The sequence below is a fragment of the Cuculus canorus genome, chromosome 4 (genome assembly GCF_017976375.1).
Source record: "Cuculus canorus isolate bCucCan1 chromosome 4, bCucCan1.pri, whole genome shotgun sequence".
Lineage (NCBI taxonomy): Eukaryota > Metazoa > Chordata > Aves > Cuculiformes > Cuculidae > Cuculus > Cuculus canorus.
This window is the reverse complement of record NC_071404.1, coordinates 29,398,835-29,424,753: the sequence shown is the minus strand read 5'-3', so window position 1 is coordinate 29,424,753 and position 25,919 is coordinate 29,398,835. Positions and strand designations below refer to the sequence as shown.

Sequence of the window (25,919 nt, the reverse complement as noted above, 5' to 3'; positions counted from 1 at the left end):
TTCAGAACACTAGGACAATGAGCCAGGTAATTTCCAGAAGAAAGAGATTGGATCCATTGCATCTTCTCCACTGCAGACTGGTAAACTCTGCCTCTGTAGATGAAAGACACAACTCTTTTGAGACACATTCAACTCTACAACAGTTTCATTTTAGTACTTTTTGGTGAGAGGGATATCCAGAAGCAAGAAGAGACATTAGATCTGTCATTGCCATCTACCTGTCCCTGCATCAGACCAGCTTCCCTGTAGAATTCATTGAAGGCATTCAATCAAAATGGTGGCAGGCAGCTGGGAGAATGGAATACTAAATGGAAGTCAACTGGGAAGGAAGACCTGCAGAACAAAGTTCCACACTAGTGCAACTGCATGTGTCATTCACATGCACAAGAGTTTCCCAAGAATAAGTTACACAAGCTTCATTTAAATTTTGATGACAAGGTGCTGAGAAGCATGAATGCACGTCCCTGCATATAACCCTGTTTGTAGGGGTGAGCTAGCACCTCACATCAGTCGTTTCTTCTGATCTAAATAAGGGCTCACAGCACATTTTGTTCATAGTAATCTCTGATTCTTTACTCAAGAATCATGTCAAACACAGTGCTTTGTCACACTGGATACTGGGAATGAAGGCAGAAGTTATCCTGATGTCAGAAGGAGTGTGGTGCATGCAGAAGTTAGCTGAAACCTGAAAGAACACTTAATATTAGGTGTTATAAACTGTGGGATAAACTATTAAACGCACTTAAAATTTTGTATTACGGTCTCAGGGCCACTGTAGTAATGAGTATCAGTGTCCCACATCATACTAGACAAGCAGAATTTGCTGTATAAAACTGATGTCCCCTGTGTTGCATCTGACTGTAATGGGATGTGTGAAAATATCGATAAAATTGCACACTAATATAAGGTAAATATTGCTTGAGGAAAAACGACACAATCTTTCTGAATGCAGATGACATCTTATTATATTGACAGATTCAGAATGCTCCATACAACCCCCGGTGACAAAAACACAAACCTTTGAGGGAAAACCTGCAAGAATCACCAAAGACAAGACAGAAAGATTACTTCTTTCTAGATTCAGCAGCTCTTCGATATTTAAAGACTGGAAATATAAAATGGTAAAGAAAGGTATGCAATACTCCTGTGTTTTCCTGCTCAGGAAAACCTGGTCAAAGAAAACTGAGAACTCTAAGAGTGTAAAGGCTGGAGAATGGGATCCGTGCAAACTGATGTCTGAGCCTCATAGCAGGCTGTGTATATGTGAATGGTACAAATGCTCAACTCAATTGGGGTCCCTTAATTCGCGCTGGTGAGGCCTTGTTCACTGTACACAATCAGGTGCTGGAACAGGGTCCACCTCTTCTGGTTATGGTGTATACATCACAAAAATTCAAGTTGAAGACAGAGCTTTCCAGAAAATGCATCATCTTAAGATAGGTGGTAGGTTTTGATCAAACTGCACATAAAGCAGGCAATGGTTTGGTGAAAAAGTGATTGATTCTTATTCAAAAAGTATGTATTTGCATGTTTTATACATTTAGTTTGTCAAACTTACTGTTAGTTTTTTCAGAATAGACCTCGGCCTTTCATTTATGAAAGTCTAGGTTGTTGATAATGCAAACATCCATATATATGTCTGGAATAAAAACAGGAGGCAAGTCTTCAATGAAGAGAGCAGAAAATTACCGAGTCATGGAGTTATTTTGATTGCTTGGCCCATCGGAAGAGAAAATGGTGCCATTTATTAATTATATTCTATAAAGAACACAAACCAAATGAAGACAGGTTCTGAGGCGTTACATCCTGCCAACTGTGAAAAGAGAAACCTTAGTGACTTGCAGATGGGCTAGAAAAATGTCTTAGAAAGATTTGTTCTGTTGTATACTGCACACTTTGGAAGAAAATGATGCATTGAAAATTTCTCTAAGACAATCTGCATCAAGTTATATTGGAAGTCACCCAAGTGCCACTGCAAGACTCAATGAACAATTTGAGTAATTGCTTAAGAGGCAGAGAAATTTATATGAGTTTATACCTTATATAAATGTGTATATATAAGTGCTATATAGATGTAGATTTGTTCACTGTCATGTTGCTGTGATTTTGCTGTGGGATAATTACAGACTGAAATAATGTGAGAGTGTCAATAACTTTTTCAGTCCATAGTTCTCCATGGTCAAGAAATGTAACTGGGTAATTCCTTTAGAAAAGTTTTCAGAATGTGGTACAGGAGAATGAGTGTTTGAGTCAAAAAGCACAGTTTGTTGGGGCATGAGGTGAATCATCATGCAATGGGAAATGGAAGTATTTCTACTATAAGACTACTTTGGTACTCTGCAAAATATACAGAGATGTTTATTCATGCTGTTTTGATGCAGAGAAGATCTGAGGATCAAGACTCTCATTTGCATTTTTACGTATAAATGCACTTACAGCAACACTGAGAGTGTAAAATATGAATTCTTATTCTGGCTTTGGTGATTTTTGAGGATCACTTGTATCGTCTGAGTTTAAGCACACCACTGAGATGCCAGAGTTAATTGCCTCCATCTTTTCACATAGCAGTGGAATGAACACCTTCAAGGGTGATTTAGCGGTGCAGTTTGTTTCACTCCCTTTGGGTGCCTGCGCAGCATAAAGGAAGTCATAGCAAGTAGATCACCAAATTATGCATGTGGCTTAGAGATCTGGATTTAGATGGACTGAATGCATCCTTTAGGCTAGAGAGAAGCAAACAAGTTACAAGCTGGGTGAATAATGTTTGGAAAACAGGGAACTGTAGGGAAAATAAATCACCTTCCATTTCTGAGAGGTTAAAATTGTGTGCAAAACTGAAATGAATCTGTATTAGTGCTGAACCTGCTACTACAAGACTATAAACTAAATGAGTACTTGGATATGAGGTTGATGAAGGCTGTATAGTTATCTAGATAGGCTTGTATTGCTTGTCAACTCTGTGTAAAGCCAAAAGTCGAAGTCTGTGCTACCGGTAGGTGCTTTTTACAGATGTGGAGAAAGAGAGCTTCCCGCCCTGAAGATCAAAGAAGTGGTAAGGGATGCAACATGGTGTTTTATTTTTTTCCTATTCTTTCTTTCCCCTTGCTCTCTTCCAAAAGGTTTTGGTGCTTGACTGGTTTGTTGCCTGCTAGTTCTATAGCAGAAAAATATTTATTCTATCTATCTCAGATACTACCCTGTTAATTTTTATTTAACACTTTACCACCATTCAGTAGAAGTCAATGTACTTTTGTTTCTAAAAGAGGTTATTGAAAAAATATTAGCACTTATTTTTTTGACTTACAGGTTTTTCATATAAGTGCTGGATTAGACCCACACACAAATAATCCAAAAACTTCCTTTTACCTGCAGGGGATTCAAAATAATTGAAGCTTTATACACCTGTGCTAGAAAACTCACTCATGCTTTTACTTTAACTTTGCTCACTGTTGAATGTGGATTAAAGTTTTGACTTGACCTAGAAGGGAAGTATTAGTGACATGCTATAAAAGCAGACATGCTGGTTGAAAAGTAGGGTTTGGAAGAGGATATTCTTATCCAGAGTTATAAACACGAAAAGAATCCCTGCCCACCATTAGTCCCTCTTCGCCACACCAAGATTGCCAGGGACAGCAGAGGTCTTTCCCTCCAGGCATCTTGAGCTTATGGTGGTTTTAATACAAACATGCTACAGTAAGAGCCAGTTATTCCTCCTTCCTGGAGTTCAGACACTGATGAAAGGAGAGATGTCTGGTAGGGAAACTGTTTGCTTTGAGTTGCCTGAGAATTCTTGACTTTCTTCTAGCTGAAGGTAAAAGAGTGCTTCTCAGACGTCACAAGCCAAGCACCCAGTTCTCTGCTGTGGCGCCAAAAATGGAAGGAAATGGGACGTCACTGTTCAGACCACCTTGGAAGGCTACTAGTGAGACAGGGTGTGCAGCCCACCACAACAGAGATGCATATTTGTTAAGGTGTCCATGCCCATCTGGTCTAGGGCTAGCAAGGAACTATGGCCTGGCGTTGCTGGTGACTAAAAATGTGGGATTTTCCCTTAAAATATTAGTGCATGTAACTGTTAGGGGTATTTTTCTTAACTACATTTCCTCAGTCTGGATTACATCAAAGATTTAGGGCTATGTTTTGTGGGGAAAAAGGAAGTTTGAATGTATTAATTAAAAAAGATCCCTTGAAGTCCACTCAGAAAACATACATATTATCACTTAGTATAAATCATACTCATGCATAACACCTAGTCTGGATAACTGTCAGCTACTTGAAGTAGAACAGTTTATGTTTTTACCAAGCAAAGCTGTGATGTCAAATAAATACCTTACAATGTATATTTCCAGGTTTTCCCAGGTTGTATCACCTGATTCCAGATGGAGAAATTACCTGTATTAAGATCAACCGTACTGATCCTCATGAAAATCTGTCTATTAGGATTGTGGGAGGCAGTGAAACTCCTTTGGTTCACATTATCATACAGCATATTTATCGAGATGGGGTAATTGCCAGAGATGGAAGATTGCTGCCTGGAGACATGATACTAAAGGTACAGTACCTTTAAGGTTCAAGATAAAAATATCCTATCAAAGAATAGGACAATTGATCATGAGATGGGATTTGCGATGTTGCTTGTTTGGGTGGGTAGATGTACCCAAACGTGTACCTGGAAAGACAATCAGTTCCTCTGCGTGCTGTGATGTTTTCATTCATTTCAGTGTTTTTTTGAGGCTTACAGATTTGTTTATTTTTCCTGTTAGCTACCAAGTCTCTCTGATTTCTGTCATCTACAGACAGAGATTCAAACTGCAGTGTAATGCAAATGTTGGCATTTCTGGCCCAGCAGTGACAAACTTTTTTTCTGGAAGAAGATGTTGGGCTTTTTGTCCTTTTTCTACTGAACTGTGGGCTTAAATCTCAGTTAGTGAGGTTTCTGTTGCTTAAAATCGCACTTACAGAAGGATGAATGATAGAGGTCTGGTCAGGGTTAAGTTCCTTCTGCATGTAGCTGCTGTGTGAGAGGTGTTCAGCTCTATATAGTGTGAGACGCTGCTTGCTCTGTTTTGGGAGTATTGCTCCACCAGCAGCCACAGGTGAAATCTCTAAGAACAAACTTGAGTAGCATTCAGGCACTAGCTGTTGGCTGCTACTTCTGCTCCTGTTTCTGTAGAAATGTGTAACAGATGAACTAGAATTAGGCCAGATGGTTAATGATCACGTGTCTAGTGAGCGATGGCTTCAACAGTGGCTTTTGAATGGTAGCTGCACTCTTAGCTGCCCCAGCAACTTGGAGCTCTGCAAGGATGCTAAGTTATACTAATGCTGCAGTCCTTAGACAGAAAGAGCAATAATAGAAAATGCTAGTTCCTTTCCTTGCTTCGACGTTTTGACGGTGTGTAGTTGGAGTTCACAGGTATATTTACAGTGCCCACCAAATGTCCAGCTGCAGCTCACCCAGGTTTACCCAAATCAACTCAAATCAGCTAGCTCAAATATTGATGACAATGTGGCCAGAGACAGTGAAGAGTTCAGCGTAGTTATTCCAAACTAGAGGTAAACATTTTAACAGACTGCTTTGTTCACTGTGGGCCATGCTGCCATGGATAGAGTGGTGCTGGTACCCAGGCTAATCAGTGTGGCACTAGTTGGAATAAGACTATGGGGGCTGGAAATGGGGTGGACTGCAAGGCAGGCATGTCCTCCCAGGGTCATTTCCAGGTGGGATTCTGGATGTTCATCTTGGTGCCTGATCTGGCATGCCTGGTTTGTAGAGTTTGTGAGTAGTTCTCCCAGCCTTAATAGTTTCTACTAAATATTCCGTGTGAATACTCAAAAGGATACTGTCTTTTGAGGTTCAGAGCACCACAAATAAGCCACAGTGTTTTCTTAGCTTTTGCTGATCTCAGTGGTAGCTAAGGATGCTCGAGGCATGCCAGGGTTGTGACATGCCTTCTGGTTCATGTTTGAGGGACCGCTGGCCAAAGGGGTTTCACAGGATCACAATGCTGGGATACTTCACTGTTTAAACATGCCTCTAGATCGCATTTCCATGTGGCAGCTGGATGAGTGTCACCCAGTCATGTGTTTCAGGGAGGATTTTTGTCCTGGTGCCAGCACAGAGCAACAGAGTTAATGGCTCTACTGAGCCAAAACCATTCCTGCAGGGCAGAGCCAAACTGTGATGGGAAGCAGTGATTGCAGCACGGATGGGCCTGGCTTAGCTTGCTGCAGCTGACTGCTTGGGGGATTTACTGAGGATTCATGACGATTTTAGCCCCATGCTGATGTAGATCATTTCATTTGGAGCACTCAAGCTGGTAACTTACTTAGCTGAGCTGTTTCTCCAAGGGTACAGTCCCCCTGTCAGTCCACAGTGGGGACAGCCCCATTGCGCCCACACAAGCAGCCTGCAAAATCAAATGCCAGTTGAATGGTTTTGACCATGATGGGGAATATTTCTGTTGCAGTTTAGGGATGCTTCTTAAACTTTAAGTGGTTCGATTTGTGCGATGTAAAACTATATGGAAATAACTTGTCTTATTCAGGTTTTCCAGACAGTGATGAATTGCAGTCTTGCAACTGATTTTTATTAGCAGTGATAAAGTGCAATACCACTCACTCATACACACGTAAACGTGACAGGATTCTCTTTATTTTCTCCTTCTTTTCCCGATCCAAATTAAAGAAGTGGTAGTTCTGCAGTTTTACTGCCATCTGAACTAAACTTTACCTGGAAAACACTTAGAAACATAAAAAGCCTGACTCTCTGGTGCAGTATATCAGCATAATTGCTAGTAAATATCCAGGACATTTGAACTTTTACTCGAGGCTTTTTTCTTAATTTTAATTAGAGATTCATTAGTACGGAACATTTATTTTTACTGAACATAGAACAGCTGGGAGATAATGAAGAAGAGATACAGCAGGAAAGTGGTGGGAGTGAAAGGAAAGGCTAGCAAGGTGATTTGAAGTTAGAAGCTAGTGGAATAAAACTAAGATATGTGAAAAGATATTGGACCTTGGGAAGAGTTATAATAAAGCTGGAAAATAACATGTATGTCTGCAAACTATCAGGGAGAAAAGGGGGAAAAAAAATGAGGCAGAAATTATCTGTACAGCGTGTCCTTTCCTTGGGGGGAAGACAGTTCTGCACTGCAAACTTGGCCTCCTGCATGACACAGTTTGAAATAGCACACGTCACTTCATATGAAGACATCTGTGTAAACAGATCTGCCCTTTCCAGTGCCAATTAAGATCAGACAGTCTTTCTGCTACTGATTTATGCTTCTCTTTTCCAGGTAAATGGCATGGACATCAAAAATGTGCCTCACAACTATGCTCTGTCAATCCTGAAGCAACCCTGCCATGTGCTCCGACTGACAGTGCTCCGAGAGCAGAGGTACCGATGCCGAAACAGTGGACTTGCCCTTGATGCTCTCTGCAACAGGGACAACAGTTTCCATGTTGTGCTAAACAAAAGCAGTCCAGATGAGCAGCTGGGAATAAAGCTGGTCCGCAAGGCAGATGAACCAGGAGTATTTATTTTCAACTTACTGCAAGGCGGTGTGGCTGCCCGCGATGGACAGCTTCAGGAGAACGACCGGGTGTTGGCCATCAATGGGCATGACCATCGGTACGGCAGTCCAGAGAGCGCAGCCCAGCTGATACAGGTTTGTCACCACCACTTTGACTGCAGTTTCTGAACTTTACAAAAAACAAGCAGTATATTTTTACCATCCATTGCAAAGCAGGGCCCAAATTTAATGTGTGTGTATTTGGGGGAGGGAAGGAGCCATGTCAAGCTCACATGGGAATTTACACTTCTAAAAGCTCCTTGGTTTCACTATGGGCAGAAGGGTGAATATGGATATGGAGTCTGGCAGTGATGGCTGCTACCATCGGAAACATAGATCAACGTGAACATCCATATGCTGTGCGCATCACCAAAAAGTGATGTCATCTGCCAAAGTGCAGGCCAGCCTTCACCCTGTGGGGGCACTGGATCCAGCTGGATCTTGACTCCTCCAGCTCAGAAGGAGTCACAGGTCTCTGTGATGCAGCCCTGGAGCAAACCAGAGCAGCCTCAGGCAATGGACAGCATGTTTCAGGATGAATATCATCCTCCCAGACTCAGTGATTTCCCATGCATGCGTTTTGCAACTGAATACACTCTGTGCATTGTAGATATTTCTTACCTAAGTCCAATATATGGAAATCCAGATTTTAAAAAAAAACCCGAATCTGTAGCTGCAGTTGTTATAAATCTCTGTTTAAACTTGTGTGGACAATTAAAGGGGTGCCTCTGCCATGCGTTAAACAGTCTCACCACAAAACTGTCAGAAACAGAACTGTGCCTTTCTTAGCTACAAAATCAGTCAGCTTTTGCCTAACTTCCCTTCTAGAACAATTTTCATTTGTTTTCTTTCTTTACAACCTACATTTTTAGAAAACTTCAACATAAGAAGTAAAGCCAAGAATCATTTGTTACTTTTATCTCATATTTATAGCAGTCATTATATTTGTGCAATTTTACATTTTATTTTGAGGGTTGTAGAGTGCTCGTATGTTGAAGAATTTCATGTGCCTTAACAAGAGGTCAAATCAGGGTGGATGCTTCACCTTTCCAACAGGTATAATCAGGGTAACGTGAGTCAAACTGAAAGAAGCATTGAAATCTATGCATTTTATGGAAAGGATTCCTCCTTTAGCAGAGGTTCACAGCTGGCTCCAGCCACCTTTACTGAGACACTTATAGCATAGATAAAGAAGATGGCATCTTCTTGCATAATGCCAGTTGTTGAAATTCCAGTCCAGCATCTTTCTGGAGTATTTTATGTAGCTCACTAACCAGGAGCAGAAGGCAGCGGGGGTGGGGGTGGGGTTTAAATTCTCTGAGGGGAACAAGTCTGGAATGAAAACCTTTCTAGAAAATTGGTATTCTTGGAATAATTCTTTATGGCTACAAAACGAGGCAACAGCTCTTCATAAGCAAAAAACACATGCAGCCTACAGATTAAATGGAAAAAATTACTAATGAGACCATTCACACACAAATGTTTAAAAATACAACTAAAGCTCTTACTGGGTTCCAAACAGTGGATGTTATTTATAATAACGTTTGCAATGCATACCAGTCTCTGTGAATTTAAACAACATGCCCATCAAAGGGGAGACTCAGGTTTCCAAACAGTGCAGATCACATTGCATTGATGTGAGCTCTATGAATCACATTTGTCTAAAGCAAAATTGCCGGAACCTGTGTCTTTTTGGTTATGTTTTTCCATCAATTATCATTTGCCTTTCCTGTTTCCATGTTAAGCCAGAGAAAAGCCATTATACTGAAGCCACAAGTGTTTCGCATTTGCTTCTTACACGAAGGGATGTTTTACTGTGTCTTCTGATTTCTCAACAGTATTCTGCCTGTTGAGACCTCAACATGTGTCATTCATAGTATATTAAGGTCTTCAAATTAGCAGTGATGGAAACTTCAAATACACCATTGCTTTCTTTGAAAGCAAAAATAACATTCACTAATATCATAAGAGGTGGTGGTGGCTTGTTAGGCCAAGCACAGCTGGGACAACATCGGATTTCTGTGGAATCTGATTAGTTTTGACTTCTAAATAATGAATAATTGGGACGAATCTGATTCTTTAGGCCTTTAGCAATTATACATTAGCATATGTGAAGCACTTGTTAATCAGTAGATTAGGTGTCTGGCTGTTTATAAGCTCAGTCATAAGAACTGAACTGAAGAAAACGTGTAGGTGCTAATTAGGAACGTGCACACATTGTAACAGTTGGGAGTTTGCTGCTTCCCATTTGTCATGTCAGCTTTAGTCATGGCCTTGTGTCAGATGTGGCACTTTTAATCTAAATAACGTGACATTCCACGTCTGTTTTCCATGGAGTGACAAGAAAAGGAACAAGGTAACAGAGCAGTGAGTGCTTGTGTGAGCACATCCAGCCAAGCTGCATGGTTGAGCCAGACTTTACTGCCCCCAGATGTTTACCCTCCTTTCCTCATCTTCCCCCCACTGCGGTTTGGAGCAGTTGTGATGGGTGCATGACCCTCTGTCTGACAGGACAACTGCTGCTGGCAGAAAGCAGGTTGTGTGGCCACTGCAGGCTGGAGGGTGCAAAGCATGTCTCTGCTCCATCATGCCTGCAAGGGATGGGGCAGCTTCTGCTGAGATCAGAAGATGCAGTTGCCACCGTGTCTCTGTGTCCCTGTTTGATCGGCTTTGTCTGTAAAAAAATTTAATTCCAGAAGATTGTTTCAGCTGTTACTTGCATTCAGTCTCAAAGATAACCCCATTTCTTTAATTTTTGCTTCAGTATAAAAAAATAGAGAAGGAATTGTGGGAAAAACAAGTGGTAGGGGGGAGGGGTCAGATTAAAGCAGTAATTAATATTCTGATCAGTAGAAATGTTAATGGGCTTTTATATGGAAGTACGTAAATATGAAACCTGGCCTTGTTGTTTGGATAACTTTTTAAAACACTCTGGACTTCTGCAAAATTACTCAATTTGACCTGGAGACATATGTGACATTGCAACAGAGACTCTTGTTCAACTTCTGCCAGTTGTTCAACAAGAATTAATCACATTTACAACCTTTCTCTAAATAACCAACTTTGAGACTAACCATGTGGCAGCAGATGAGTTTTAAACAGAAGTTGCATAAGTTAAAGTTGTTTGTTTTACAGAAAACTGGATTTTTGTGGGGCCATATGCCCTTAGGAGGTTTAGTTGTGCATTGTTCTGTTCCATCTCAATCATATTACAAACTAGGGACCAGGGTGGTTTCTTCTGTTCCAAGATACAGCATCCTCCTTTTGGGTACTAGTTGAATCCAGAGTCCAGGAATTAAGATTCTGTGAAAGCAGACCAAGTAAAAATACCTAGAAAATTATTTTGAAATATGTGTGCATGTACATAATTATATATTATGAAGCTATGGAGATTTGAGTTGCTAGTGAAAAAAGCTAGTATATCCCAAGATACTGGGAAAGTAACAAAGAAGTGCACATTTTTTTTACTGAGATATCACCTTCTTTGGGAATAGCACTGTCTGAATATGCAGATTTCAAGTCTGAAGTTTAGCAGAGGTAGTTCACTTTTCTTTAACTATAGTGACATTTTTCAAAAACATTTTTTAACTCTCAGCTACTACTGTTGAATCCAGCTCCAAGAAAGACAAACCTAGCTATAAAAACAAAAATCCCAGGGGTATCCTTTGGCTTCTGTTAATTGCCTGCGGGAGATCTGATTTCAGTAGCACAACTGGGTTTGCTTTCCAGCTGTTTGTTCAATGCCAGCTTTCCTTGGAGCTTCTTCGTAGTGAGCAGGGCACATCAGCATGCCAGCAAGCAAGCCTAGAAATCTGATGCCCCTGGGACTGCTGTACCAACAAGTATGGCTACTGCAGTTCCAGGGGGATCAGCCCTCCAAACGTGCTGGCATGGGCTCCACATTAGACCTGTGCAGTTCCTCCGTAATAACCTGTGAGCGAGCAGGCACGAATCCCTCTGGAGACCCACCTTTAAGAGGCCCTCCTGCCTCCCACAACACCAGGACCTTTAGTCTGGTGAGGAGGAGATTAGAGGATTGATTTTTTTTTACTTTCTGAGTATGCTTTTATAACATTGAGGCAATTTCTGCACTTTGGTTCAGTGTGTTGGTTTGCACTTATAGCAGACATCTATTATTTACCCGGCTAAACCCCACTCCCTCTCAGCTCTATCCTTGTATCACAGCTTCCATGAAGAGATTGCCTCACTGAGGGAAGAAGGAAGCCATTGGCTTCTAGGAAAACAGTACTGATTCAATAAGACAGAAAAAATTCACCTTTACACAGAACTAATAACATTAATATCAGGTACACACATAACACCTTATAAATAATGTAAACATAACTCAGTAGAAGCTTTGCAACATCTCTCAGGCATATAAGTATTATGACTGCGTTATGCAAAAAGGCCAAGAAGGATTTTGAGCTTATTTTGGATTAATTGTTTTTGCGGTTCCTGTTCGTAGAGTGAGAGGTTGGGCTAATTTTCCATTCGAAACTCCATTACTTTGTGCGCTTGCTTACGCCCTCCTTCTTTCTCTATGCTCTGGTGCAGTAGGATTTTACTTCTCAAAATGGTTGCGCTTTCATGTTGTCAAGGAGCCTTACATTTGTTGTGTTTGTTGCATGAAGGTGGGCTCATTAATAACATTTATTCCCCACTATTACCAGCCAAGTCTTGTGCACATCCCAGGCTTAATTGTGCCTTTTTCAGAGTTCTGGTCTGGCAACAGCAGCTCTGGTTGTCTGGTTTTCCTGTGGCTTGCATGTTTCTGTTCTGCAATGGTGTGTGTGAGAGCTGATCAGCAATCACTGTGTGAATTGCTGCTTCCAGCCAAATTTGGGGCAGATAGGAAGAGTTTTTCAGAGTTAAGAACAAATTTTTAAGTGAAGTATTAAGTAGCTGGCAGTAAATTTTTATGGACTTTATTGATCTGAACTGAAGCCGCTGCTTTATGTTAGTGGGAAATCCAAACCATATTTTAACAGGACCTGCATTTTGTGAATCCCCTGGGGATGAATTGTGCGGGTTTATTGTGAGGGGACAATGACACTGATGCTCTACCTCATCCCAACAGGCCAGCGAGAAGCAAGTTCACTTTGTGGTGTCACGACAGACCAGGCAGCAGACCCCCGACATCTTGCAGGAGACAGGCTGGAGCTACAGCAGCGGCATCCCACAACCTTGTCCCACTGAGAGAAACTCCAGCAAGGTGAGGGCACAGGTGTTCATGTGGTTTCTCTGCCACCTCTGGGACAGGGGACTGGGAGGGCAGACAGCATTTTAGTGTTTCCGCGTGTTATCTCTGCTTTCTGATACGAGAAGAAGCATGTCTTATTTTGCAAGGGAAATGTAAAGCTGTGCTCTCGTTATTTATACACTGCTTCAGGCCTGACTCCATCTGGGGTGACAAGGAGAAAGTGAAGAGCAGTGATAGGGCAAAGGGCTGATTTGCACACATCATCCTGGCCATGGGCACAGACCTCGTCAGTGGTGCAAGCCAGCACAGAACAATGCACTCCAAAGTCTTAGGGCAAAAATCTTTCATACACTGGCCTGTGAGATTGGCATAAGCTGCTTAAAAATTATGGTAATTTTCAGTGTGTTGCTCATGTCTTAAGATACCCATGCTCTGATGGCTGGCAGTTCAGCAGTAGACAGTGGCTGCAATCTCCAGGGCTGCTGAGAGCCTGCTGTCTTTTTGGGGAATTTTGTACCCAAAACATGTTGCTCTGGCAGCATCTGGCAGTTGCACAGGATGGGGGCTGTGAGAGCTGGCAATGTGCAGCACACCCAGATATCGCCCAGGGGCAAGTGGCAGAGAGGAATCATCTCTGCCAGATATGGCTCTGGTTGCCAAACTGTCCCTCCAACTCCCCCCATGTACCTGGTTACCTCATGTGTTTAGAGCATTAAGACTTGCAATATGCTCTCTGCCTAAGGCATAGAGACTCTCACGGTCAAATACATGAGGTTTTAAAGCAGAAACCAACACAGCAAGAGCTTTGAACATACCCTTCCCAAGTTTACTGAACGTTATTCTTTGCACTGTAGATAGAACAAGATATGTCCTTGCAGGAGCTGTATTTGTTTATTTCACCAAATTTAAAGTTACATGTCTGGTTAATTTATAACACATTAATCACTTTTGAGTACCATCACTTGTGCAAACCTGTGAGCTGTTCCCTTGGCCACCCATGCCAGGAGTGCATCAGGAATATGGACGGACAGAGCTTGTTTAAATCCATCCTGCCTGATGGACAGACAGATGTGTCCTTAAAGGGACTTTTGGACTGATCCAGCTGTCAGATTGGGTGCACAGCTGTCAGCCAGGAGACAAGTCTATCTCTGCATTTTACAAATACTTGAAAATATCAGGTTTTTGCAATTTTTCTTTCTTTTTTTTTTTTTTTATATATTTAAACTATGTTTATCCAGTGGCTTTATGTGTAAAAGAAATATACTAGTGTATCTTTAGTTTTTCTTTTCTGTGAAGTCTCAATCACAGCCCTTGTTAGGTGAGACTAGTTTAGCACGAGTTAAAACAAGACACAGAGCCAGTGCTCAGTGGTTACTAATCTACAGTGCCCAAATAATCATGCATCTGCAAGGCATTATCTCCTAATGAAGTAATGATTTCCTTAGGGAGATATGTGTAGGACAGCAATTAGTTTGTGTTGCTACTGTATGATTTCCAGTGAAGCTCTGAGCACCTACTAACTCTCCCATGTTGTTCTGTTTAATTGATACCACGTGGGATTATTTGAGAGCATGACTTGTCTTCCGTACACTGCCCTTGATCCCCACTTTCTCTTCTTGTACTGAGAGGTGTTAGATGGGAATCCTTGGTAAATTGCATATTATTTTGGGTAGGTGTGATGCCAATGTTGACCTTGCAACCATCCTTTAAAGATTAACGAATCATCATCTGTTGGATAGGCCATGTCTTTTAGGGGGATTTCCAGTTTGCCAGAAGAGATGGGTGCTACATAAGTGCATGCATGGCCATGCTGATGTGGGTTTCTGCCCAATGCCACTGTTTGGGCACTTTCCAGGAAAGATCACAGGCAAAAATAAAAATTCTGAGCTGTTCCTACCACCTTTTATCTTTGTGTGTGTGCGGTGGAGAGCTTGTATCAGAGAAACTGCTTTGGCGATAGATCAGTACAGCTGGTAGACATGGTCTGCAGGCACTGTAGGCTTCTGATCTGATACAATCGTTATGGGAGAGTTATTTGCCCTTTTATAGGGTATGAGTGTATTAGTTATAATTTCTCATGCTCTTTCTGCTGAAGGTTTAACTGAATATCATTTGCAATTAAAGATCTCTAAATTCTAGGCTTTGGCAGACGTGGAAAGTTATTTGTTTCTAAATAGACATTAGTGTAGGAGTAATGCTTGCAATTCTAGTCCAAACAGTGTCGTAATGCAGTGCATGCTCCTGCTCAAAAACGAAGCAATGTTTATTGACCATACTTTGCCGTGAAAGGAGTTTCCTATGTGTGTCTGGTTTGATGAGTCTGCTGCTGGCAGCTATCAATGGGATTTCTTTATTGTGATGGTTGATAGAAAGATTACTAAATTAGTAGAATCCTGATTAATTTTAAGGTGGTTTTTTTTCCCCTACTGATCTTAATTCAGGACGTGATATTAGCAGGTCAGGAATGCTTTCTTTGAGGTAATCAGCTCTTGCTGTAGAGCATGTCTGTAAATGTGGGCTGAAATTGCTCTCAAGCCTTGGCTGTATTCAGCGCCAAGAATAAACTCGAGCTTCCAGCAGTCTTCTTGCTCATACAATGGCTCAGGAACCACATTTGGCCAAGCTGTTGCCCTCATGACTTCCGTTTGAAAAGAGGGGGAGGATGTGTCTTTTTTTCAGGCCAATGCCAAAGGCAATCAGCCATGCAGCCAACACGGTGCTGAAGAAAGAGGAGGACTGTCTGTAGTAACCCCATCCTTCTCTGGTGGCAACCATGCCGTGTGTGTGGTGTGCTGAGAGATCGCTTCTGCACGGGCTCTCACCAAACTGTTTTCCTGTGTATGAAGACAGGGGAGGCACAGCTCAATCTTTTCTGGTTGCTGCCTGGATTCAGAAAAGATATGTCAGAAACACTTTCTTGTGCAGCTGAGGCTGTGAAGCTGGGCTGTAATGCCTAAGCGGGCCAGATTTGGTTTCTTTGAAGTGAGTGGGAGCTTTGACATTAATTAAATAGCACTCATTTTTAATTGGAATTGTGTTCTCCTTTCTAACAAATTGCGTAATACTTAAAAGAAATCTGTTGCCCTGTTGCTCAAGCAGACAACATTCTCTGACCATACAAGCAGGTTAGCCTTCAGATGAAGTATGTTTTCCAAACAGGCACAGCTATGTCCTCTGCCCACAAAACATGTGTCATGGCTTCGGTGTTGTGCTAATCTGCTATAAATATTTATTTTACAGTAAATACAGAAAATAAAAAATTTAAAAAAGGAGATGAAGTGTTTTGTTTTTCTTCTCCTGAACTCTGAGGTCACTTCAAAATGACAGAGAAGGACAGTTGTTTAGAAGAGAATGCAGTCACTGATAAACATTGCCTTTTAACTGTTTTACTCGGTTATCAGTTGTACCTCCAAGAAAGCTCTACGTGTGTTTACTAAGAAAGGCTTTAGTTTCCTTTCATCACTGCCTTTGTCTCAGTTGAGTCGACACAATTCCTTTCTATCTGCAACCACGTTAAAAATGACGTATATGGAAGAGTAAAGGAAAATGAGTCTTAGATGGCTGAGCATATAAGTACCAGTACTTTTATGATTCTTCATTGAAATTTAACAGGACAATTTGTTAACAAGCAGTGATTTGAAATATGCTTCTCTCTGCGTTGATTTCCCCAAAGCAGAGCATTAGCTAATTCATCAGCTAATGTTTTTTGTGTCTGAGATATGACGGATGCTGCATAAGTAACAGGATTGCTCTGGACACTTGGAGCTGCAAGTCTAATTCCAATTTCATGTTTTGCTACAAAATTTCAGACAGCATTTATGTGAAAGTTAGTAGTGCCCCTATCCCAGGTTTTTCAGGAAGTAGTCTTTTCCTAATGAAAAAACCATTCCTTTCCAAAAAAAAATCAGAAACATTTTTTTACAAACATGGATGAAACTTTAAGTTTGCTTTGCATAAAGATAGAACCACTAAATTTAAAGCATTTGTACCTTAGTGACAAGTTAAAATTATCTGGACAAGAAAATGTATATATTTTTAAAAGCAAATGTAAAACATTCATAAACTTTTGGGTTTATTTGAGATCCATAAGCCAAATTACTCTGACACAGTCCCCGTGCTCTGCATGGATCAGTTGTGCTATGTCCAAACAATCGTATCACTTTATTCTGTGTCCCAGTGACTGAGAGAAGACCTTTTCCATTGAGCTCTTTGCCTCTTTGCTCCTGGAGCATTGTGGCAACACCCACCTTTCTGCTGAAGCCTCTGGAGATCCTTTGCTAAGCTACTAAAACATTTTGGATTTTGTGGTCAAAGTTGCACCACCAAAAGCCTGATGTGGAGTTAGCTCCACCAAACAGACCTTCCAAAAAAAAAAAACCAACCAAAGATATAACCTGCCCTACTTCCATAAAAACTTATTGCTGCTGTCTTTCTTCATCCATCTTTGTCACTGCAGGAGCAGCTGGCCCAGGAGTTGAGGTATAATGTTTTTTGTGGGATATCAGATTTCTTGGAAGAAATTAATGTGGCTTTAAATTAAATTTATAGTTTATTTTTGCATGTTATAAATGTGAGGCTGTGTTTGTGGATGAAAAAGTGTATGTAGGGGGGGAGTTAATATTCACTTGAAATGTATTTAGCAGCATGCTATTATTTCTACATATGAACCTGGAATGGATGGTGCTGTTCCTGCAAAAGGGGCTGGGATCTTCGGGAACTGATGTCAAGAGCACAGCTGATGGAAATCAAAGCAATTAACATTTAAACTCAGGTTTTCTGGAGAAGCATCCTATCCCTCAAACTCTTCTGTAAGCGCTGGATGTGTTGTAACCATGACATGCAATTCACAGGTTTTGTTGGAGCTTGTATTGCCTTTCAGCCCTGAGGCCACCTGTGAGCTGATTCACTCTCACTTATACACTCGTTATTGCATGGCCAGTGGTGTGCATGTAACTTGCCCTGTTCAGGAAGGAAAATAGGGGGATCGTTGATATCAGACAGTAGAGGTGGCTGTCCCAAAGTGGCCTTTTAAGCACAAACACTAGGAAAATTACTCTGGAAACTGCTGGCTCTTCACTCTATAAATGTCCTTCTCTTTTCCTGAATAGAAGCATATATTGTTTAAACGTATTCTCGACAGTAACTTATACAGAAATCTGGAAGAGTAAAATAAAGTCTCTACCTTCTCATCTGTCCCAAAAAGTTTTATTCCTTTAAAAAGGGGGGACCATTTCTCATTAACTATGATTATTAAGATGATGTTTAGACTGCAATTAGCAATGTAAGAACTATGACCTGATAGTCAAAAATATGAGGACAACTAGTGATATTAAGACAAATAAGACCCTTTTTTTAAAAAAAAAAAAAAAAAAAATCAGATTCCTTATTTATATTTCAAGGCCTTGTTTTATTAGCCTCAATTTTAAAACACTTTTGATATTGGCAGAAGCAGTGCTTGAATAATTACTGAAGCGCAGATTATCTTGGTGCTAGCTCTGACTCCACAGATGCCTTAGACCTCGAGAGTCATGCCTGCCATCTGGCTGGGCATGGCAAGACGGCTGTGAAGTGCTTTGGTATTCCCTTGACAAATAATAATTTCAGCAGAAAGCTCCTAAGCTGTCAGGGAGGTCCCCATGCTCACTGTATTTGTTGTTGCTCTTTTCTCCATCACAGAGCACCCTTCACGCTGTCACCTGTCATGAGAAGGTGGTGGCTGTCCGGAAAGATCACACAGAATCGCTGGGAATGACTGTAGCAGGCGGGGCATCTAACCGGGAATGGGATTTGCCTATCTATGTGATAAGTGTCGAACCTGGAGGAGTTATCAGCAGAGACAGCAGAATAAAAACAGGTAAGAAGAGGGGAGTTTGAAAGGCAGCTTTAAGTCAAAGGCTTCCTCTGAAAAACAGAGAGATAGTGAAAGAGCATCACAACTTGACATCTTCAGCCACCCCAGAGATTTTGGGATGAGTCAGATTAGAGGCTCTCAAGTCAGCTCCAGAAAAGGTGTAATATGCAGCAGTAACCATCTCCATGGAGTGGGGTGTAGGAAAAAAACCCCACTTTTTCACAGGAAAATGATGTTACACCACCATCTTATAGCTACTGAAATCTTCATTGTTCAACCTTCATGAGTTTTTAATGTAAATTTTTGTTCTTGTTTGCCATATCATTCATGGCTTTGAAAGAAATAAAGGAGCAGATTCCCCATCATATATGAAAAAAGGTTAGTGCCCTGTGGCTCAGTGTTGTGTCTGGAAACACTGGCTCTCAATGTAAGAATGATAAAATTAATAGTTTCTCTCCTGCATGAATAAGCCTTTAGAGTAAGAAAAGAAGCATATTTTACCAGTGTTTTTTTCAGGAATAGGTAGGCAGTAGAGTAATGGTGAAATTCTCCATTTTCAGGATGTCACATCTCCAAAAGCCAAGTGCCTCGGTACTCTGCATTCACTTACTATACAGCTCCCCATCCCCTTGCCCTTCATTCAGTTTCAGACCAGTCACAACCCAGAAGCCGGAGGGAAATCCTGAGTTTCAGGGAAGTGAAGGCACTCAGTAGTGCAGCAGAACAGCTGCAGCCCAGCCAAGCCCCACAAACGTAGGTCGCAGCACCCGGCATTGGCATGCATGGCAACCTCTGCTTTGCAGGAGCTATGGCTGCTCATCAGAACCCATGTAAGAATGAAAACAGGAGCAAACCATTAGGTTTTCCCTTTCCCTCTGCTGGGAAATGACTGCCTCTAGTGGGATACATTTTCCAAAAAATACTCATCATAAGACTGCATGGAAAATTTAGCGTAGTTAATTTGATAAAATTAGAAACAAATGAATACGTGATGTTATAACAGTGCAATAAGCTTCTCCAGTTAAGAGCAGCCCTTAGGCTATTGTCTGTCTCACTGGAACAGACCACAAGAAGAGGTTAATGTTCATGGTGTGCTGTCTGGACTTCCAGAGAATACAACCCTTGCCTGGAGGAGTGTGCAAGCAAAGCGCAGAGGGCACCTAGGGAAGCCCTGACTTCAGTGCCTGCCATGGAGGGTGGCCGAGCATTTGGCACCATTGCTGATTGCATGACATTAATGATGTCTTTATTGTTCTCCCTGTAGTAATTGAGGTCATCTTTGCATTTTTCTGTGAAGCTGCTGTGCGTACATTATAAATAAAGCATACTTCTGTATGTTTTATTCATATTTTGGCTTGCAGCCACTCAAATAGGCTTTAACATTATAATAATAATGCATTGTTCTGCAAAGCTAACTTCATAAAGAGGCAGCTAGAGTGACTCTGCTCAATTTTGAGAGTGCTGGGAGAAAACGACCTTCAGGCTTTTAGATTTCAGGTTTCAAGCTCAGGCTGAGTACAAAAGTTGTTATCTGTAAGTGGGATTCAGAGACCTGTACTAACATCAGGTGCCCACGCTAAAGATTTTTGGTACAGCAGGATGCTGGCTGTGCCATCTGACTCTGGGTGCAGGACATGACTTGACCAGAAACCATGACTAAAGCCTCCATCCAGCCTGACAGTGACCCTGTGTACGGGGATCTAACTCCTCCCCTATCCCTGTGGCGTGTTTACTAGCATATGCTTCACATCCGTGTTAAATGATAGGATTAACAAACAGCCTCATCATGCACCAAGTTCTTGGCCTTGACTTTGACTGGCTTGTTTGTGGGGGTGGAGAGGGAATCCTGGAAACACTTGCAGGGTATTTTATCACCCGTTTTATTGGTCTCAGGTGACATCCTCCTGAACGTGAATGGGATTGACCTGACAGGGGTCAGCCGGAGCGAGGCCGTCGCCCTGCTGAAAAACACCAACTCATCGGTGGTGCTCAAAGCCCTGGAGATGAGAGCATGTGAAGCCCAGGAGGAGTGGGGCCATCTTCTTCCTCCTGAGGCCACACAGGCAACCTCTGAGAGCAGCGAGTGGTCACCTTCCTGGGTTATGTGGCTGGGGCTGCCACGGTAAGTCCACAGATTGCATCCTCTCACTGAAGGGGAATGGGAGAAAAGATTTATATTTTCTGGCAATTCTTTTTTTTGGCTTGATTCATTGCACTGACATCTTAATTAAATCCAGGCTCTGTCGCAGACTTGGCTCTAAATACCTCCCTTTTGTAAAGGAGCATGAGTACATGGAAAAACAGACACGTATCTCCCCCTGCAAGGGAAGAAAGGGTCCTGAATCCAGCCTTGAAAACATATCTGGCACTTAGGAAGTGTAAAGGCAAAGTTTGCAGAGACACAGGAGCTTGTTGAACTGGTGTCTAGGCTCGATCACCCTACAAAAGGCAGAGCTACCCCTCCTGCAGCTCTCAAGCTGCACAGCCTTCCTTCTTAGCCAAATCCAACTGAATTGTTTGACTTTGCCCAGATGTTGCAAAGTGCGTGCAGTTGGCCAGTATTTCCGAATCACCTCTTTTAACCCCACCCCCGACTGAAAGTAGTATATTTGTCATACACAGGAAGCAGCTGTGTTGTCATTTCAGTAAGGATAATAAAAGCCACATCACATATTATTAAGTTCTCCCAAACCAACTCAGTGTGCCGGGCGCATACCTACAGCTTCAGCGACATTTTGTAAAGTATCAAATGAGGACATGTTGTGGATAGGCGAGTATGCAAAGCTAGCATCATACAATTGAAACTAGTATTCAATTTTAAGGAATTAAGAATTTAGCTGACAAGTTATTTTTGACCACATTCCTAACCCTGGCAGCAGTTCAGAGTGTTTCCTCCTCTTTTATGGGAGGGCATGAAAAGGTGGTCTGCAGAACAGGTGGGCTCTTGCTCCAGGCACAGTTTCAGGTCTTTATTTCTCAGACTCACATAGCAGGTTAGATGCTTTCCCTCCTTCTGGCTTGAGCTGTTTTGAGCTCCTTCACCTTCTAGCAAGGTCTGCTGTGAGTGCCAGATGTGTTTGGGGCTTGGTATTGGGCTAACAACTGCGTGACATATGCTAAAGCACTGCAAGAGCAGAAGGCAGGCTGTGTGTCTGTCACGCACAGAGGAAAGGTTCCTACTCCAGTGGAGAGAACTGTGTCCTTATTCCTGTGAAAGAAAAGCAGTAAAAAGAAAAAGCAGTAAAAGGATGGCCCATATCTTACTACCCCAGGCAATGGTAAAACTTTCTCACCCAGTCTCACTGCAGACCGGCAGGCCCAGAGAGGTCCTTACTCCTGCTCACTGCTTCTGCTCCCCTGAGTTTGACCAGCAGCATTTTGAAGGCACCAGAGCGTGTGTAATGCTCCCTACAGAGAGCAGAGGCCTCACAGATCCTGTAGTCTGCAAGGGTGAATCTTCAGTTACCATCCATTGTGACATGGCCTCACATAATTGCATCCTGCCCACGTTTGCTGGGCTGTATAGAAAACCTGAGCTGCTTGGTTGTCATCTCCTACCTGCAGCTGCCTGAATGTCCCTTGTCCTCAGCAAGGTAACGGAGATGAAGGACAAAGCTCCACAGTACTGCAGGCTTGCTCTCAGGGTTCACATCAGTCAGCTCCACTTTGCAGTTTGGGAAGAAAAGGTGGTTTTCCCATTTTAAAAGCAGTGTCTAAGCCCACTCTATATGCCCCGCTCCGAAAAGCTGCAGGTGTGAAGCCATTCCCACCCTTTAGGACTGAAGGAAAATCACCCCTTGTATCACCAAGGCTGAAGACAGGAACTCACAGCTCCCTCCCCAGCTAGAACCCTGTGCACAGAGCACAGCATGCACTTTGCTGCCAAAGGAAAGTAGAGGGATTGGTATGCTGAGCTGGTACGCTGCTCTGAGCATCAGCATAGGACAGGGACAAACACTGATTAGATGTGACAGTAACAAAGGTGTCCTTTATCCCTATTAGAAGCTCATTTGTTGAGTAAGAGCAAGAGGCTCAGGTTTGGGTTCACTCATTGGATACTATCAGGCTCTTCAGTCTTTCCCAGCCTGAGCACATTTACCCTCTTACTCTTGTACAGATTCTCCAGGGCCCACATCAGACATCTGGAAGTCCTTCAGCAGGATCTCTCACCAGAACTAGTATCATATTAACTAATTTCCCTCCAGTATGAGCATTTAACCTTTCTCTATCTAGCTTTCAGTTTGCTTTTGGCAAGGATCATATCCCACTAGATCACATGTTATTGGCAGCAATCTCACAAAGTTTCCCCTGCGGTTAGAGAAAATTATTCTTTGTTCAAATATGTCTGACAGGTTCATCTTGGTAAAGGTGCCTGATGTGCAACTATAGGCAAGGTAGTGAAGATTCACCTACCTTAAAACTGTGTTGCCATTAGTAAAGCCATACCATTTACCAGACAGACTGCTCCAATGTGCACAAGTCTAAGAAGGTTTAGTATAGCTGATGGAAAAGTAGAAATGTCAAAATCACAGCTATACAGGATCATGGAAGGTATTTGGGAAGATGGGCAGGATGGGGCACACCTAAATAGGAAAAATTGAACAAAGAGAAAAGGCAGTAAAACCAATAGGCCAGGAACAGTCTGGGTGGTGGATTCTGTAAATTCTGTCAAGAAGGGAAAGATGGGGCTCTAGACAAGCTGTGGCAGTGCAGCACGAATATCTGTTCACAGCAAAAAAAGCAGGGAGTGCAGAGGCAGCTTGACAGTGTGACTTAGAGTGGGATGCTCAGGCTCAGGAAACCAAGGGAAGAGGAGAGCTTTTCCTTCTGTGTTCCAAAAACATGGAGTTCTGATGAAAATCTCATAAAGGATGGTCCTGTAAAACATGCTGAGCTGTGCTAAACACTGGAGAATGTGTAAAAACCTCTGTCCATGACTGATGAAGTAGAAAACAGGCTTACATCAACAATACTCACACAACTGAAGGTACCTTTCTCACTTTTGAGGCTGGTGTACTGTAGATGCCTAATTCTCCATACTAGCACAGAAATTGTCCCTTTCCCAAGGACTGCATGCCTGATAAAGTGATGGGCATAGAAAAGAGGTACAAATATTGAGAGTTAGGGAATTACACCATTTTTGTTGGTCAAGTCAGTAGCAACAGAAATCAGACAGGCTATCTGCCTCCTCACACCAAAGCTCAATGCCTTGGAAAAGCTGTCTTGCATAGTTTAATGTTAGCAGCTCTCACTTAAATTTTGGCCCTTTTCTTGGGAGATCGTAAAATTTGCTTTGGTCACTTTTATACGGCTTGATAATACATAAACAACTCCTCTGTTCTTTCTGTAGTACAATCCAATATGTGGAGGGTTATAAAATAGACACACATGTGCATTTGACATCTGTCAAAACTTGGCCTGCATGTGGGCGGACGGGCTGCAAGGTGGGCGTGGGGAGGAAGCAGTGATGCAGGACCTTAAGCATTCCTGCCTGAAGACTTATTTCAGAGTGGTTCATTTGTTTGTTGTTGAGGAAGACAGGTCGCCTTTATTGTTGGAGGGAAATGTTGTGAAGCATACACCAAGAAAATAACGCAGAGCAGCTGGCGAAAGGCATTTCCCCAGCCCCATGATGTTTCTTCTACTTTTGCTTGGGGTTTTTCTGCTCTTCTTTCTTTGCTCTCCTCACATTTCCTTCCCTCATTTAGCACTTAAAAATACTTCATAGATCATCCTGTCATAACATTTACAAACATTAGTACTTCACATGAGTACTTTTCTTCATCTGCAAAGTGAGATTAGAAAGACAGGAGGTGGCCAAAGTCATTCTGCAAACCAGAGGTAGAACTGAATGTAAAACATGGAATTATGGCAGAAACTGCCCAACATTAACTCCATCCAAGCTGTAGGGCTCTGATGGGAGTTCTCAAATATTACTGTATTCCATTGCCACTTGTGTGTGGACACTGTCTTGTCTGCTGTTATTGCTGAAGTCCTCCTGAACTCAGGCTGGTTTTCATTTCCAGAGCATAAGACAACTCACTATTCGTCTCTTCATGAGAAGCAGCAGGGAATTGTACATTTAACTACTGGAAAACAGGCACTCTTAAATTCCTCATGCATCAGTAACTGATGCTCAGTTGTATTATTTCTTACGATAGGACCTGGTGTCTAGACACTGTTTATCCTCAAATCTTGAATCTGAGGCAAGTTCACACATAAATTACCCCTTGTCCTCAGCTTTTGGAATATTTACAGATAGAAGCAGGAGAGCGCGAGCTGCTCTCTTCCAAGCCAGCAAACAGTTCTCCTTGGACTGGCTGCAGTTTAGTGGGTTATGGCAGTGTAACTGGGTCAAAACATACAGGCTGGGGCTTTTGTTACTGCAGAAAAGTAATCTACTCAAACACACTAAGCATCTTCAGATGACGCAAGTACTTATTTCATTTTCTCTCTGTGGCAATTTCTAGATTGTCTTTATTACTACACAGCCATAAACAGACCCAAATGAATTAACTCCCTTTGAGCTGCTCTTTGCTCAGGCAGAACAGACATCTCTGCTTACATACTAAACTGCTGGGAGCAAGCAGTACCTGTGTTACACACAGCTGAGCTTTGTGTGTCCTGCCTCCCAGTATCCTTGTCTCATTTCTGACAGCACTAATGCATACCTGACGGATGTTGCAACACCACTTTTTATACCTTATGTCCCATAGGATGGAGATAAGGCAACATCATTTCAAAGGCATAAACACCACCCAGACGTGTACCCCATCAAGAGTCAGTCTCTAGCTATGGTCACTGTGATGGGTTGGACCTGGCTTGTACCAAGCACCCACACAACTCCTCACTCGACACCCTCAGTTAAGTCAAGAGAAAATGGGAAGAATGAGAGTGAAAAAACTGATGGATTAAAGACAGGGAAATCACTAATTATTCCTGTGGACAAAGTAAACTTGGCTTGAGGAATTTAATTTAAAACATATAAGTATCAATTCGGGTATTAGGAACCAAAGATGACAAACGTATAAAAATTTTGGGTAAACTTTCCTTCTCTTTTTTTCATGCTCAGCTTCACTCCAACACCTCTCCTCCCACCCTCCTGGTCTCCATGGCCCTGTTGTCACCGCAGATTATGCCCCATCACTTTGGTGAGGTGACCGGCAGTGCAGAGGGTTGGAGTAAGGGCAGAGTATTTCTCCCTAATGCTTCTTGCTTTCCATGTTTTTCCTCTGCTGTGGGAGAGAGAATAATCCTAATGCTAGTATACCATGTCTATTTAACTTAAATT

General features: G+C 42.1%; 1 protein-coding gene across 8 annotated transcripts in view; it reads left to right on the top strand.

Moving 5' to 3' along the window:
- The window catches only part of LNX1 (ligand of numb-protein X 1), a 157,330-nt gene that overhangs the window by 127,459 nt on the left and 3,952 nt on the right, over window positions 1–25,919 (top strand). For 6 of the 8 annotated variants that reach the window (XM_054065987.1, XM_054065988.1, XM_054065989.1 and 3 more), the window contains 6 exons: window positions 976–1,131; window positions 4,350–4,552; window positions 7,302–7,673; window positions 12,655–12,789; window positions 18,454–18,631; window positions 20,522–20,750. In XM_054065987.1, coding sequence (XP_053921962.1) covers window positions 976–1,131; window positions 4,350–4,552; window positions 7,302–7,673; window positions 12,655–12,789; window positions 18,454–18,631; window positions 20,522–20,750 — 1,273 coding nt within the window. The remainder of the gene's footprint in view (window positions 1–975; window positions 1,132–4,349; window positions 4,553–7,301; window positions 7,674–12,654; window positions 12,790–18,453; window positions 18,632–20,521; window positions 20,751–25,919) is intronic. The other 2 variants (XM_054065990.1, XM_009569850.2) reach the window with 1 other exon arrangement.